Source organism: Primulina tabacum, chromosome 3 (assembly GCF_025594145.1).
Source record: "Primulina tabacum isolate GXHZ01 chromosome 3, ASM2559414v2, whole genome shotgun sequence".
In the NCBI taxonomy this organism is placed as follows: domain Eukaryota; kingdom Viridiplantae; phylum Streptophyta; class Magnoliopsida; order Lamiales; family Gesneriaceae; genus Primulina; species Primulina tabacum.
The window spans coordinates 2,633,133-2,649,770 of NC_134552.1; the positions used below are offsets into that span (position 1 = coordinate 2,633,133).

The following is a 16,638-nucleotide window of genomic DNA, read 5'->3' on the forward strand; positions in this document are numbered from 1 at the left end:
AGCTCAAAGTACTGCTCAAAGAGGAAAACCAAGGAACACCCAGGGTCTCGGTTGGAGGAGGGCTTGAGGCCCGGGCTTTGCCCTTGCCCTTGCTCTTTGCAGGAGCTCGGGAATGGCTAGAAGAAGAGAGTTTTGAAGAAGTTGGTTTGGTTTGATGGGCTACTGGTTTTTTAGAAGGCTTGATAATAGAACGGCGAGAGGGGATGGAGGGGAGTCAGAGCGCAGCGCGGTGGACTCGTCACTAGGCGAGCCTCGCGCATGGGCTCCTGAGGTTAAAGAGGTAGAGTTAGACATAGTTCGAAGGAGAAAAACTTGCAAGTTTTTGAGAGAAAAGACGGTGGAGGATCTTCGGAGTAGAATGTTTCGCGCAGAAGAGCTTCGAGGAAAAATTTTGCAAGGGCTTCGCCGGGAGTTTGAATTTGAAAGTGATTTTTGAAAAATAGGAGGGTTACTATATATAAGGGGAAGAAATCAATCTCCACCGTTGATCTAAACCAGATAGAACGATCAGGATGTTTCTAGGAAATTGTGCAGGAAGACGAAAGGACGTGTACGGATATCAAGGAGACAGGCTCATTATTGCCTTGGAATATGAAACGATTTTTCGGCGGTATAAATGCTAAAGCATGTGTCATAATGACACCTCTTGGACTACTCGAGGATACTAAACGACACAATATTCAAAGCCCAGGAGACTTGAGACCCCGGTATCTTATTCAAAAGCCCGGGAGATATGAGGCCCCGGCATCTCGTACAAAACTTGGGAGATATGAAGCCCCGACATAAAATCTTAAACCCTGGTGATATCAGACCTCGGTATCCCAATTTCATCTATGGGATATTTGAAGCCCCCGAAGCTCTTACACACTCTGAATTATGTTTCAACAAAAGTACAAATATGACTGATCGGGACAGCGAGTCAAGCTCTAGCCCGACTATTTTAGGGATGAGTGGTGATACCCCCATAAGGATCTGGGTCATCATTAACCCGATTTGTTACTTGGATAGCCCAGATCATAGCCAATGTGCCGGTTACTTTCCTGAAGACCCGGGCAAATCTTCTCTTCCCGGGCACTGCGGCTCTTCCCGGGCAGTCATCATTAGCCCGGGTTCTCCACCAACCACCCGAGTACTCTACTACCCGGGTCACCTCGAAACTTGCACCATACTCGAGTGTGATTGATACATGCAGTCTAATCTATCAGAACAACTTGGGCTTGGAGTGTCCTAGAAGTTATCAGAAGCTAAGAGTATGGGTAGTCGACTTGACATATTTAGTAGGTGGCTCTAGAATCGAGGTACCTACCCCATTTTCTACTATAAATAACAGGTATTAATGTCATTTATAGATTATGAAATCTTTAACTCTCAAGCACTTATATATTTTCTCAAATATTGCTTGTGTTCATCTGAAAACCTGTTGACTTTAGCATCGGAGTGGCTACGCCGGACATCCCACTGGCGCCCATTCACGAGTTACTTTCTTTTGCAGGTGTTAATCTAAGCCATTACCTTCACTCAAATTCCCAAACACTATAAATTACTGATTTGATCCGTTGGAGCTCCTTACCCGGCTCATCCATTTCAGTGAGGTCTCATAATACATGTTGAACTGATTAATTAAATGTACTATCGGGAACCATGCTTCTTAGCTCAACCATTGATTTGCCTTGAAAGATTGCGTAATTGTAATCGTTCCAGCCTATCTCTCCAACCATGAAAAGGATACCATGAAGTTTCTCCTCACAATGTATATATCAATTTGTAACATATTAATTAGACATTGAAAATTTTATTTGAAGATGAAAGGTTGGTTACGAAAATAGAATCAAAATGGGAAGCCATCCAATCCATTTGTACGTCGAGAGAAGAATTTGCCACCGGATTTGAAGCTTAAGAACCCTTTGATTTGCCAACACTTGATTGGGTAATGCCGTGGTTATTCTTCATTTGGATTGAGGGATTATTTAAATTTCATAACTTAAAAATTAAGTCTCCATCGATTTAAGAAATTCATCGAATTTATAAAGTGTCGATAAATCACTGTAAAGTCATTTAGATAAAATAGATAAATTGTGTGGTAAATCATGTGATGTGAAAATGTCGGGTTCCTTCCATTGGTGTATCATTCTTTTAATATCCTTGCATATATTTTATGAAACAAATTACTTAGAAATCCACTAAGCTAATTTATTATATTTTTATCTTATCTACAACTACAATATCTTAATAAAATACTTCTTTATTTTATCTATATTTTCAAAATTTTAAATTACATATAATACATAAATTATTATTTAAAAAATCATTTTTAAAATTTTAAATTTTTTTATAATCTCTAAATTTTACACACAAAAATGTTAAAGATATATACACCTGTCACGTTCCAAATTCACATAGAAAATATAAAACAAGTACCCTTTCTACAATTTCGATACCTAAAAATTCAAAATATTGAAACATATAGTTTTTTTATCTAGAAATACTTCTTACTTATTTACACTTGTAGGTTATGTAAAAAAATTTAGCACAGGATAAATTTTTTTATAAAGCTTTCTTTAATAGATATAAATAATATAATAAAATAATATGAAATCTAAATTAATAATTATTAGGAAGATTGTTAAAAATAAGTTTTAAAAAATTAAATAATTTTTTCAATTACAATACATAAGTTAATAAAATTTAAAATATATTAAAATAACAACATTAACAAAAAAAAAATCAATATTGTTATTATAGCTTGCTATTTATCTTTTTATGTATTTGTGTTTATGGTCAGCGGTCATTGCGTTTTTTTATTTGGAATTATCAGATGAGGAATTGAGTATATTAAATCAATTTAATTCTAAATATGTTTTTGTGATCTCGAGATTAAAATGTAAGTTTAAAATGATGTTTTCTTTAAAAAATTTAAAATAAATTTTTAAAGACGCAATTCATGCAAAAACCGATCCGTATGCTATAAAATTTGTTTGAGAATTTGTTTTTAAGATTTACAGACATCAAAGTGCAAAGTTAATCTCATTTTTCCTTTCTAACATCTATTTTATTTTATTAAAGTTAGGACATGATAGTAACTACCTAGGAAGAACACCAAATTTTTCTTCCAGCGTTACCCTTATAATATATATATATATATATATAGAACACCAAATTTTTCTTCCAGCGTTACCCTTATAATATATATATATATATATATATATATATATATGTTGGGTTAAATAGGTATGAGTGAGAGTAGTAATGAGATGAATGACCTCCTGGAAAATTCTCGTCTGTCAAACTGTTGATAGTGTTCTGTTTGATCTGGTTGACTAGATGAACTGTAAAAGAGTGACATCATATTTTAACAGGTAATATTGTGTCTGTTGGTGACATAGTCAGTCGTGAGATAAGGGTAAGATTTATCTCTAAGAGATACGAGACAACACCAGCAGATAGACACATATGTCTCCGAACTCAACGACCTAACAGTTCGACTCATTAGCACACAAGTAGGTGCATTCTGTTCTACCACAAGTATAAAAAATAAAGTTGTACATTGACTAAAACTATAGATTTTTGGCATAGTAGTAAGCATTTGATTCTAATAATTGACATCAGTTCGAGGTCATCTCTCAATAAGCATATTTCTATATTTCTTTGGGGGATTATTGAGTTAAGCGTGTATGAGTTAGAGTGGTATTGACATAGGTGACCTACTGATAAGTTCTTGTGCGTCAAGATATGGATAACGTTGTGCTACTTGATCTGGATGACTAAGTGGTCTATAAAAGAGTGACGTCATGTCTTAACAGGTAATATTGTCTCTGCTGGAGACAGTGTCGGTGGTGGATAAATGACAAAATTGAGCTCTGATAGATATGAAACAACACCAGCAGATAGACATGTGCCTCTCCAGACTCATAGGCCTAACAGTCTTACCCATTAGAACCCAAATATGTGCACTATGTGCTGCCACAAATATAAGAATATATGAAAATAAAGTAACGTCTTAGCTAACAACTATAGTGTTTGATCTAGTGGTAAGCCTTGGATCATAATAAGGAATCTGTTTTTAAAATTTACAGACATTAAAATGTAAATTTAATCAGATTTTTCCTTTTTAATTATCAATATGATGTTTTATCATTGATGTATTATGTACATATATTTAAAATTTTGTTTTCTCATTAATGCATTAGGTACATATATATAATATTGGGTTAAACATGGACTAGTACTGGGATGAATGATCTTCTGAGAAATTATCTTGCGTCAAGTTGCTGAAGTTATGTTGATTGATCTAATTAGCTAGGTGGACCGTAAAAGAGTGACGTCGGATCTTAACGGCTAATATTGTTTCTGCTGGAGACAGGTCGGTTTAAAAAAAATGGTAAGATTAATCTCTAAATGATACGAGACATCACAAGCAAATAGACTCGCACCTACCTGAACTCATGGACCTAACAGCTTGATTCATTAGCATCAAAGTAGGTATACACTAAGATGTCACAAGTATGAGGAAATAAAGTTGCACATTGGCTAACAACTATAATTTTTTACTTAGGGGTAAGCGTTTGATCTTAACAATTAGTATCATAGCGTGATCATGAGTTCAAGTCTCCCAAGAAACCTATTTATATACTTCTTGGTGGGAATTTTGGGTTAAGTGTGTATGAGTTACAATAATACTGAGATAAGTGACCTCATGATAATTCTCGTGCTTCACGTTGTTGACGTTGCACCGCTTGATCTGGTTGGCTAGGTGTGTCGTAAAAAAATAACGTCATATCTTAAAAAGATTTGAGACAACATCAACAGATATAAACGTACCTCCCGAACTTATGTGCCTAAGAGTTCGACCCATTAATACTCAAATAAGTGCACTCTGCACTACCATAAATATAAGAATATAAAGTTGCATATTGATTAAAAATTATAGATTTTGGTTTAACGGTAAGTGCTTGATCCTAATATTTAATATGCTTTTTCCTATGCTATTTTTAGTAATAAATTATAGGGGAAATGATAACTTCATTTTTAGCAAAATTTTCTTTTTTTGCATATACTAGTATATCATATGTGTGAGTTATGACGGAAGAGGTGTTATTTTATATAATTAATGATTAATTTTTTAAATACGAGCGTTTGATTAATTACTTAATTCTTATGATATAATATAATATATTTATATCAAAAGTAATGATAAAAAAATTAAATTTGATAATTGAAGATTGATATTTCTTTTGAGAGTTATATCAAATCATATAAATATTTTTTATAACAATATTTAAAATTTAAATATATTTATAACATTATATAAACAAATTTATGTATTTATTCAAACGTTCCACCATATAAAATTTATTAAAAAATTACATAAAATAGATTAATAAATAATTACATAAAATAACAAGTGTCCGACAAATGAGATACTAGTTTAAATAGAGAGAGGAAACGGGCATGCAGGATCTTCAACTTCAACAATCCCTTCAAGCATTAGGCAAGCTTTCTTCATACTCGGCCTTAGAGACAGTTCTTCTTGAATGCACCAAAGCCCAACTTTCACCATTCTTTCGACCCTTTTCAAATCATCCAACGCTTCATGATCATCCTCCACCACAAGATCCAGTCTCCCCTCCGTGTAGCAATCCCACACCCATTCAGTAAGAACAGATAACTCCTCATTGCCAGAATCCAAATACTCCAAGCTTTTCCTGCAAGAAACAATCTCCAGAAGCAGCACACCGAAGCTGTAAACGTCGACTTTCACGTTTATCTCTGTGTTCCTGAACCATTCGGGAGCGACATAACCTTTCGTTCCTCTTATATCAGTCAACATCCGGCTCTGATCAATCATCAAGAGCTTGGATAATCCGAAATCCGAAATCCGTGCATTGTAGTGTTCATCAAGAAGTATGTTTTGAGGCTTTATGTCGCAGTGAATGATTTGGTTGCTGCATTCTTCGTGCAGATATGTCAGTCCCCGGGCAACACCTATGGCCATTTGAGTCCTCTGGATCCATCTTGGCTTCTTTTCACCAAAGAGGAAGTTTTCTAGTGTCCCGTTGCTCATATATTCATATACTAGCAACCGATTTGGCCCTTCATGGCAGAATCCGAGGAGGCGAACCAGGTTCTTGTGATGAGTATACCCTATCACATTCACCTCGGCTCTGAATTCTTTTTCCAGATCTTTAGCAACCCTTTCGAGTTTCTTCACTGCTATAATGGCTTCGGAAGAATTCGGCAGCACCCCTTTGTATACTGTCCCGAAAGCACCCCTTCCCAGTTTTTCTTTGAACCCGGAGGTAGCTTGTTCGAGTTCTTTATACGTAAAGCAACGCAGATTTGATCCGATGGAGGTGAGGGTTGTATTGGAATTTGTGATCTTTTTGTTGTATGTCAGGAAAAATACCACGCAAGCTGCGGTAATGCACAAGAAGTTTATGAACACTGAGCTGCCTAAGAGCACTGATACGATGAGAATCAATGTCTTCTGGTTCTTTTTTGTGGTATTTGGAGTTGAAATATTTGGATTCAAAAAAGGATCACCCTTTCTTAACTTCAAAAAGGCCTTGACATTTAGAGTCGCGTCAGTTCTGCCGTTAGAGAGGGGCAGTTTCTTCTTCCAGCAGCTATTATTTCTGTAAATCGCCACAACGCAGAAACAATCATTCAGACAAGATGATCTGCAGTCTTCTTCTGCACTAGGAGCTATTAGAAAATAATCATTAAATGGCCAATCTGTATCCTTAATTTCCACCAATTCAAATATATCTTCAGGCGAACCTTTCTCACCTTCGATGCAGTTCAAGGCAGCTTTGGGCTTGCAGTCTCCATACTGATTATTCGGATCAGCCAACATGAACCCTCTCGGACACACACATGTAGGCCTCCTATTCTCGAGATAACACACACTATTATAGCCACAAGGCCCGCTTCCCCGGTCTACAAAAATGGAGAGACAGATATCCTGCGGCCAAGAACCGGCAACATTCCACCCTGGATTACCATTCTTGGGATGATAGTACTGAAAAAGAACTCCATCAAAATTTAGGGTAGCCCTGTAATAATTTCCAGAAGCTGGAGGGACCGAACGGGGTGAAAGATAAGATTGTTCCCCATTTCTTTTCCTAACAAACAACGAAGCCCTTTCGTTGAAAACAAGCTGATAACCAGAATTCGATGCATTAGTTAGATCAGAAGTCGAGCTATCATAATAATCATAATCAAAATCTGCATTTGAAATCACACTTTTAGAACTGAACACGAAGTTTCCATTGTCGAGCATCCTGGCGTAGAATCTTCCCTGAGAAAAGTTTGTATCCGATTTTCTTGAAATAAGCACGCCATTAATCTCAATTGTTTGAGTAGGCACTATGGTATCTGTCGGGTTCTTGAAGCTTTCCCACAACCGGATCGAATCACTACGGAAAAGAACAAGATTTCCAGTATCATTCAAGAACCCATATGCAGTGTCATCAGGAGAAAGATCAGTGCTCCAAATTAATTGGTTCTGAGCATTCCGCAGCTCGAGCCCGCCTGCAGCAACAAGCCGGATCGTGGAGCCTCGAGGCACTGGATTGCTGCCATTTTTGTACCAGATCATGGTTTTATCTGGGATTTTATCAAACCAGATGGAAAGCAAGAAGAGATCTTTGTTATCTAGGAGCTGTTGGAATCCAAAAGCAAAGTCTCCAGAAGGCGAAAGCCACGGTTTCGAGCTTTCATCCGCTGTTAATGAAGCTCCAACTGTTATATTACCGCTGTTTTGAGATAAAGCACAGAGCGGGAAGAGGAGTAAGAGGAAGAAGATGAGATCCTTACGGATCATGGAAGTCATTTGAAGGAGATTCTTTGGAGTTCGTGTGGAATCGATCACTCATAATTCTTTATTTATCAGTGAAAAGTGAGACGATTTCATGCGCCAACTCGAGAGGCTGCTCACGTCTCCTTGGGTCCATATTTCCTAGAAAGCCTGCAACGGGTCCGCAACTTCACTGTATTTTATGTTTTGTTTGATCAAATGTTGCCTTTTCTATAGACTATTCATGTGACCATGATTATTTTCAATATATTGGTCAGACAATATATTTATGCATAATGGTACATATTAGGATAAACATGTTATATATAATATAAAGATAAATTAAGAATAAATAAGATATGTGATATTATATTTAATATTTGGTATGATTTTAATAAGAGTGATTAAATTTATATATTAGATTGTAATAGAAAAATTAACATTATCATAATAAATTTTATAATTTCAAAGTTGTTGCTTGAGTTCATATTTTTTATCTGTTCATGCACCGATAGTGCTTGCACGATTTATTTATTTTTACCTAATTTTATATATTATATAATATAATAATTGAGCACTTGATTTTGTGAGTCAAGTCAAATATCAATTTCTAAGGTTAATCGAGTGATACTAATAATTTTATTGATATTTATAAAAATTATTTATATAATTATCTCGAATTTATTTATATAATTATCATATTATATAATATATAAAAATATTTATTTGATTTTAATTTCTACCTACTAGCATAGATTTATAAAAAAATCATTTATAAATTGAGGGCAATTAAGTCATTTGTAGTGTATTTTATCATTAAATTAAAATTATCACACATAATAGAAGGGACATTTTATCCTTTTAAAAAATTATTTATCAAGGGCCCATAATATTATCATTGGCTTTTTTAAAAATGTATCAAACATGGGATAATGAGGATTATTTATCAATTCCTCCCTTGTCCCATGTACCAAACTATGTCTTAATATAAAAAATAATATTTTTTCATGATTCGAGTTGAGTTGGAAGTTTTTTATTAAATTGATTCAAATAATATTTTTTCATGATTCGAGTTGAGTTGGAAGTTCGTTTTATTAAATTGATTCGTAAAACCGTAGTTTTTATATAAATTGAATTTTATAACTAATTTCTCTATTTTTTCCCATAAATATAAGTATTTTGTTAGTGTTTTATTTTGTTTTATTTTATTTTATCTTTTGTTGAGTGTTTTATTAGATATATATATATATATATATATATATATAAATAAATAAATAATTTTGCTAATTGTGGAATTGCTAAGCTATATTAAATTATATTATTTATGTAATTGTATTAGTCTTTGTCAAACACGTGGTCAAGTTTTGGTGCCGTTCAAGACAAATTGATAATTCTTTTTTGAATTAGTTATATTTTTTCCTCCAGAGACTGCATGGAAGAGAATCAAGAAATTTTGACCGGCGATTTAAGATGGGATTATTTAATCAATATAAATATTAAATATTTTTATTTAAAAAAATAGAGCAAATTAAGAGAAATATTCGGCATATTTGTAACGAGATCCTTTTATAATTAACCAACATATATATTATTTAAATATGATTAATTTACATTATTATTATGGTTCGTAATAATTTGTGAATTAGTGGTCACGTAGATATAATTAAAATTATCTATTCTAACGGAAGGGCGAGCTTTCTCCTATACTAGAGTGTACTCATGCATGTGTTACGTGTTTTTACGATATTTTTTATTATTCATTTGATTTATATTTAAATAAAGATCAAAATATAATTATAAAAAATAGTGAATGACTACATTATAATTTTGAAATATGAATATAAGAAATAAAAGGAAAAAACACCTTTAAGATTTATTTGGTTCATTTCCGTTTCACATTTGGGCGTGTTAATTTTATATTGGATATTTATTTAGTTTGTTGCTTTGAGAGAGTTTTGAAAATAATGGAATCCATAAGAATTGGTGGGGAAGTTGGGAATTGAGAGTAAGATGATTTGTTGAGAGATATTAGATGTGAAGTGATATTTTAGGTGTATAAAAGGAAACATTTGGTGGAAAATCACCATTGACAGTACCAAAAACAGCTTGTATATGTCGCTTAGACTTAATAATATAGTAAAATATATCATCAACCGGAATGTTATGAAGGCTTCGTGCCGGTATATTATCTGGCGTTGAAACGACGCCAAATAAATATTTTTTGAACATCTATTCTATAAAAAATATTTTTAGAGTTTAAATGTGTTTGGACAACTATTTAAAAAATGATTTTATGATAAAAAATAATTATGAAAGTGTTTCGACAACTAATAGTTGTCCAATAGCTGAATTCTAGATATATAAGTATTGCAAAAACTTATGTGAGACGCTCTCACGGGTCGTATTTTGTAAGATAGATCTCTTATTTGGGTTATCCATGAAAAAGTAATACTTTTTATTCTAAAAATAATACTTTTATTGTGAATATCGGTAGGGTTGATCCGTCTCACAGATAAATATTCGTGGGCTCGTCTCACAAGAGACATACTCTAAGTATAATATATGTATCCATATCTATACTTCTGTATTATTATAGATAAAAAAATCTATTAAATAGAGACGAAATTGTTCATCGTTAAGGACACCAACATGTTGTTTACAAATTGGTCTTATACCAAGACTTTTTTTTCGAAATTATTATTGTACTTCTCTCAAATCATATTATGATCATTCGTTAATTTCTAAAGCTATGATATGAATATTAGTTTAATATAAATCAAATCAGAACAAGACTGCACTAGTATATATATTAAAAATAAAATATTTAGTCCCATATATGTTAATTTATGATATTTTTAATATTATATATTTCATTAAATCAATTATGATTATGAAATTATTTTTTAAAATCATTTTTATCAAAATCATGTCAAAATCGTATCCGCATATTTTGCACTAGTCTATGAACGAACTCCGTCCAGGTTTATTCAGTGCAAAATTTTTGCTGTGTGTTTTCTATTTACTTGCTACAGTTTCACCTTTTGACTTTGCGACTAATCTTCTCTCTCTGGAGTTTCTAAGATAATTTTTTGGTCTAATTTTTACTAATCAGTTCCTCCATCTTTTCCAAAGACATTGTCTCCCTCCAGCTTTGAAAACTCGTTTATGCACCAAGTTCAACACAGCAGAAGGATGCAGATTTGGAGACAAGTGCCATTATGTGCATGGTGAGTGGGAGCTGGGCATGCCAGCACGCTCATCATATTAAGACCTACATGCTATGGGACAAATGCCAGGAAGATACAGTAGTGGTCATTTTGAGCAAAATGAACCAGGCCTTTTTGGAGCTTCGGCTACTGCTAAGATCAGTATCGATGCCTCTCTTGTACGAACCGTCATTGGAAGGGGTGGAATGAACTCTAAGCAAATCTGTCGTGTAACTGGAGCCAAGCTGGCGATACGAGATCACAAATCAGATCTCAACTCGAAGAACACCGAGCTTGAGGGGTCAAATGGTACGTGAACTAACTAGTAAACGTGAGTTCAGGCTTGGGCCGACCCACAATGAATCGGGCAACGGCTGCCCGGCCTGCTCCTACAAGCAACTTTAAAACAAAACTTTCTGACAATTTCACCAAAGTATCATGCACTTTTGGTGAAAAGTGCAACTTTGCACACGGAGAAGAACTGCGCATGTTGGCGGTGTAACAATTTGAATTATTTTAAGTTGTTGGATCTTGCTATGATTCTTGGATTTTACTTGTTTGCAAGAGCTTGATTCTCGACTGTTGTAGAGTCATTAAGGATATTTGGCTCGTAAACTAGCGATCTTTTTACGAGCTTGAACTTAGCTCAACTAGTTTTTTGAATTTTGAGTATACAATAATAACTTACATTGTCCTACATCGAAATTAATTTGAATGTAAGAAAAGTGATTGGAAGACTATAAAATGAGAAGCATACCCCTTAAATTATCATATCTCAGTCGACATTTTTTGCTATGAATGCTCGACAAGTTCGAAAACGAGCTCGAAATTGATATTTTTTAACGATCTTGAAAACGAACCAGACTCCGTTAAACATGATAAACGAGCTATTAATGAGATGAGCTCGAGCACTTCGCGAGCTTACTAATTTTAAAACGAGTCAAGCTCAAATTTCATGATAAAAGCTCAAACTCGAACTAGAGCCTATATATATACATTAAACGAGCCGAGCTCGAGCCTGAGCCTGATAATGTTCTGTTCGGCTTGTTTACATCCTTATATGAAAAAACTCCGTCTAAAAATCTTTTCCAATTATTTGATGACTTGTAGTTTATCTAACACCAATGTCTCAAGTTTGAGATGATTTATCGATTTTGAGACTCATTTGTAACAATATATTTCATCAACTATTTTTTTTTTCCGATTAGATATAAATCAAAATCTATCTGGTCGAATTTTGTTGTTTTGGATAAGATTTTCAAATTTATATCGATGAATATATCGGGTTTTTTCTTGTTACATTTGTAGTATAAATTATGTAGTCAAAATTAACCTTTGGATTTCCAAACATGTAATTTTAATAGGTTCGCCCCATTTAATGGTGTTGAGATTCAAGAAAACTACTCAAAATGAAAGATTGATAGACTAATCCACGAATCTTTATCTGTGAGACGAGTCAACCCTACCGGATTCACAATAAAAAGTAATACTATTAGCATAAAAAGTAATATTTTTTCATGGATGACCCAAATAAGAGATCTGTCTCACAAAATATGACCCGTGAGACCGTCTTACACAAGTTTTTGTCATACTTGCATACCGATTGATGGCTAAGATAACCCAGAATTCATGAGTTGATACCAGAAACGAACACAACTCCATTGATTTGCACCCTAATTATATGACTTCGTTGATTTGAACAGATAATTTTAATTTTATACATACTTTCTTCGAAAAGCGATAGTATTTTGCGACATCTTAAGAAAATAAATTTTGAGATATTATACTGCAAATTATTATTATTAAAAAAAAAGTGATGCGCTGCATATTCGGGCATAAGTATATAAAGACTTTTGTATTTAAACAATGAAAATGATTTTGAAAAGGCAAAACCCAATTAATGCCAAAAATTTGGCTGCTGACTTTTGAAGATTTTTCCCCCTTTTCTTTATAAAAAAAATCACATCTAGATGCAATTTTTTATATAATAAAAATAGTATTCAAAAAAACGTTAGACGATCGCCCATCACCTTAATTTTTTAAAAAAGATAACTTTGGGCTTGTTAATAAAACTCATCAGCCTGTAAAAATATTTGCTCGAGGTATTTTTGGATCCCAATAAGCTCAAAAGTTCGGTTTTATATTCGTGAGAAATGATATATTTTTTTAAAAAAAAATGTAAAAAAAAAAGTTACGACTTAGGACATATATTTATTTAGTCATAAAATATATATGCAGGTATTTTACTATCTTAGAAATAAAAACACAAAGTATTAAACTAAAATATAATATAATTACCAAATATATCCTAAATTTCGAATCTTATTCATCATCCAGGTTCATTTTGGTCAATATAAAAACTCTTGTGAGATGATATCACGATTCAATTTTATAAGAAATATATTTTATCGGGTCACTCGAAAAAATATTATTTTTTATTATAAATATATAAATTAAACCTACCACGTCTCCCCTAAATAAGAAAATGATGTCAGATCAAGATGTTTTCACAAACTACATATTTTGTGAGACAGTTTGCTCGTTTCACAGATAAAGACTCATGAAATTGTCTCTAGTTTGTGAAAACCTCTTGATTTCATGTCACTTTTTTTATTCTAAGGGTACGTAGCTGCGTATTAACCAATTGGACCACGTGCGATTTCTTTTGTATTACTAGAATATACGTGGTTTGATTATTTGAGTATATTATTCAACGAATTCGATGGTCCCAAAACTCTGCGGTCTATAAAGTAAAAGTCTTTTATTTTATTTTTTTTTATATGTAAAAGTAAAAGTTGCAGTAAAGAAAAGTTGCAGTTAAATATTAATATTCTGATTATATATATACATATATATATATATATATGCTCCACATTTATCGTACACACTTATGTAAATATCAATAAATATATATATATATATATTTATATATATAATAAATGATTATTACCTCATCGGTTAACATAGCATGCTAATGCAATAAATCTCGGAGGAATATTAATATATTTAGAAAAACTAATGTTATTATTCTATACTATAAAATACAACAATTCTTGATAGATTATAGTAACAATTGGTTTAGAGTATATTTTTTGTGAGACGGTCTTACGAATCTTTATTTGTGAGGCGGCTCGACCCTACAGATATTCACAATAAAAAGTAATATTCTTAATATAAAAAGTAATAATTTTTCATGTATGACCCAAATAAAAGATACGTCTCACAAAATACGACCTGTGAGACCGCATCACACAAGTTTTTGTTATTAGTTTAAAATATATTTATATATACAGAGTAATAAGTAGCATCCCCTTTTTTTAATCACTGATTTATTCATATATTTGTTTTATTTCAAAAATGATAGTATTTAGGTGGAAAAAATTGTTTAATATATGAGAGATCAAAAAATTGTTAATTTTCATCAGCAACGAAATCAAGATTTGAAATCTACCTTGGCTAAAGTCATCTTCGACAACCTTTTTGAATCGATGACAGTGGCGAGAAATCGAGTAGAAAGGAGAGGCCAACGGTTGGGGGTTTGGGGTTGGACCTGATTTTAGTGTATGTTTGGGTTCACGCGTGTTTTCATATGAGTAAATGTATTAGTTTTGGACAACTCGGTCTAATATCAAAATGACTCGGAAAAATACATAAAAATAAAAATAAATAAATAAATCAGGTAGCCGGGTTGTAGCTCGGGTGGACAACACGTAGCTCCGAACTCGTTATTCATGTCTCAACTTTAATAACAGTAATAGATACAATAACTATCTGGCACATATATTTTGTAATTCGATGTTATGAGTGACATTACGAGCAGCGACCTTGAATACATAAGTTGTAGCTTAAAAATACACTTAATTAAATACACATATTTTAAAACGATTTTTTAAGAAAAACATATGTGATTTTGAAGTTTAATTAAATATTTAAAAAGAGTTTTTTTATAAATAAAAGTAGAAGCATAAAATAAAAAACACTTTTTGTAACAGAACAATCTTTTTTCTTAATTACATGTGCGTATTGCACGAGTAAAAATAAAATAAGACTTAATATCTATATTATTATTATATTAAGTGTGAGTGCCTTAGAATAACTACCTTTGAGGACACCAAAATACTTAATTTCATAATTACCCTTCTTACTCTACTAAAAACATTTTCAAGTCACTCCATATTTTAAATATAAAAAAATCAAAACAAAACTTCCCTTTTAAATCGAAAAACTTTTCTAAATCGAAAATAATTTGGTGTTAATTATTTAGTATTATTTAATCAAATTAAAAATAATAATAGCACGTGCAATGTATATGCATCTTTTACTGGTATATATATATATATTTGTGTGTGTATATATATATATATATGTATGTATATACGTGGAACATGCACATGGCCGTTGCGTTGGAAGATCCACGTCAGATTAAAAAGCATGTACTTTTTTGAATTTTAAAGCAACTGTATCTGAACGAACCATAATTGTCATTATTTACGCAAGTGCCCCCACCTCGTTTGTCCCTATGAAAGCTACTTATCATCAACACTAAAATATATATATAAAAAAATACAAAGAATGTCAAGCAAATATATTTGATAATTATTAAGTTGAGACATTTAGATATACTATGTTACTGTTTGGTTCAAGTACTTGTAAGTACTAATATAAATAGTTCTATCATATCACTTATTTTGTACAAGTATTATTTATCTTGATCAATCAAATTATTAATTATTTATTTCACATCAATCAAATTCGTAATAATTTAACTCACATCAAACAAATCAATAATATAAAATTACGATATTGCCATTAATAAATAATATTATTAATATTTTCAACAATGACAAAATGGTAATATCATATTATCTCAAATTTAATTAATCAAATCAATTAAATCACACACTATATTAATTATCATTTTATATTTATTTTATTATTACAAAATATTACTTATCTCTATACTATATATCTCATACCATGAACCAAACGGTACCTATATATAAAAGTTGAGACATTTAGTTATTCAGCTGCGACACTGATTAGTTTTTACGAAAATAGACTGTCTATTTATATAAGTAATGATTTTCATATAATTTTCTCGTGACTACGATATTTAATCCACTTTAAAAGTTCAAAAATTCAAAGATATCTATAAATTACATATTTAATCTAATTACATTATCATTGTCGTTTGAAGTCATGCACACGAGGGGTGTAAAACAACTATGATAATATTGGTGTAATCACAAAATGCTCTTATCACATCTTAAATTGAAAATAAAATATATTATAAAGCACCAAAAATGTTGAAAAATAACAAAATATCATCATATTTAAATAATTATTTGTTTTGATCATCAAAATTTTTTCCAAAAAAAATAATCCAAAAGTTCTCAGTTTCAACACAAAATTACTGAAAATAAAAAAATTATGAGAAGAAAATAAATCATATGAACATAAAGGTATACAAAAAATATTGGTTGAAATTAATAAATTAAAAAGAGATGACCATAAAAAATGCAACAACACAAAAATATTTATGAGACTGTCTCACGAGTCAAATATTTTTAAGAAATTACCTACCCAACCAACGCATAAAAAAAACCAATTTTCATTATAGATATAGATCAAATTGAC

General features: G+C 31.9%; 1 protein-coding gene and 1 pseudogene across 1 annotated transcript; one reads left to right on the plus strand and one right to left on the minus strand.

Annotated features, from left to right (window-relative positions):
• Positions 1–5,312: 5,312 nt before the first annotated feature.
• LOC142538813 (G-type lectin S-receptor-like serine/threonine-protein kinase RLK1) lies at positions 5,313–8,033 on the minus strand. The gene has a single exon (XM_075644107.1). It carries the CDS (start codon positions 7,829–7,831, stop codon positions 5,426–5,428), a length of 2,406 nt encoding a protein of 801 aa, XP_075500222.1. The 5' UTR covers positions 7,832–8,033; the 3' UTR covers positions 5,313–5,425.
• Positions 8,034–10,757: 2,724 nt separating this feature from the next.
• LOC142538289 (zinc finger CCCH domain-containing protein 14-like) lies at positions 10,758–11,503 on the plus strand (annotated as a pseudogene).
• Positions 11,504–16,638: the final 5,135 nt, after the last annotated feature.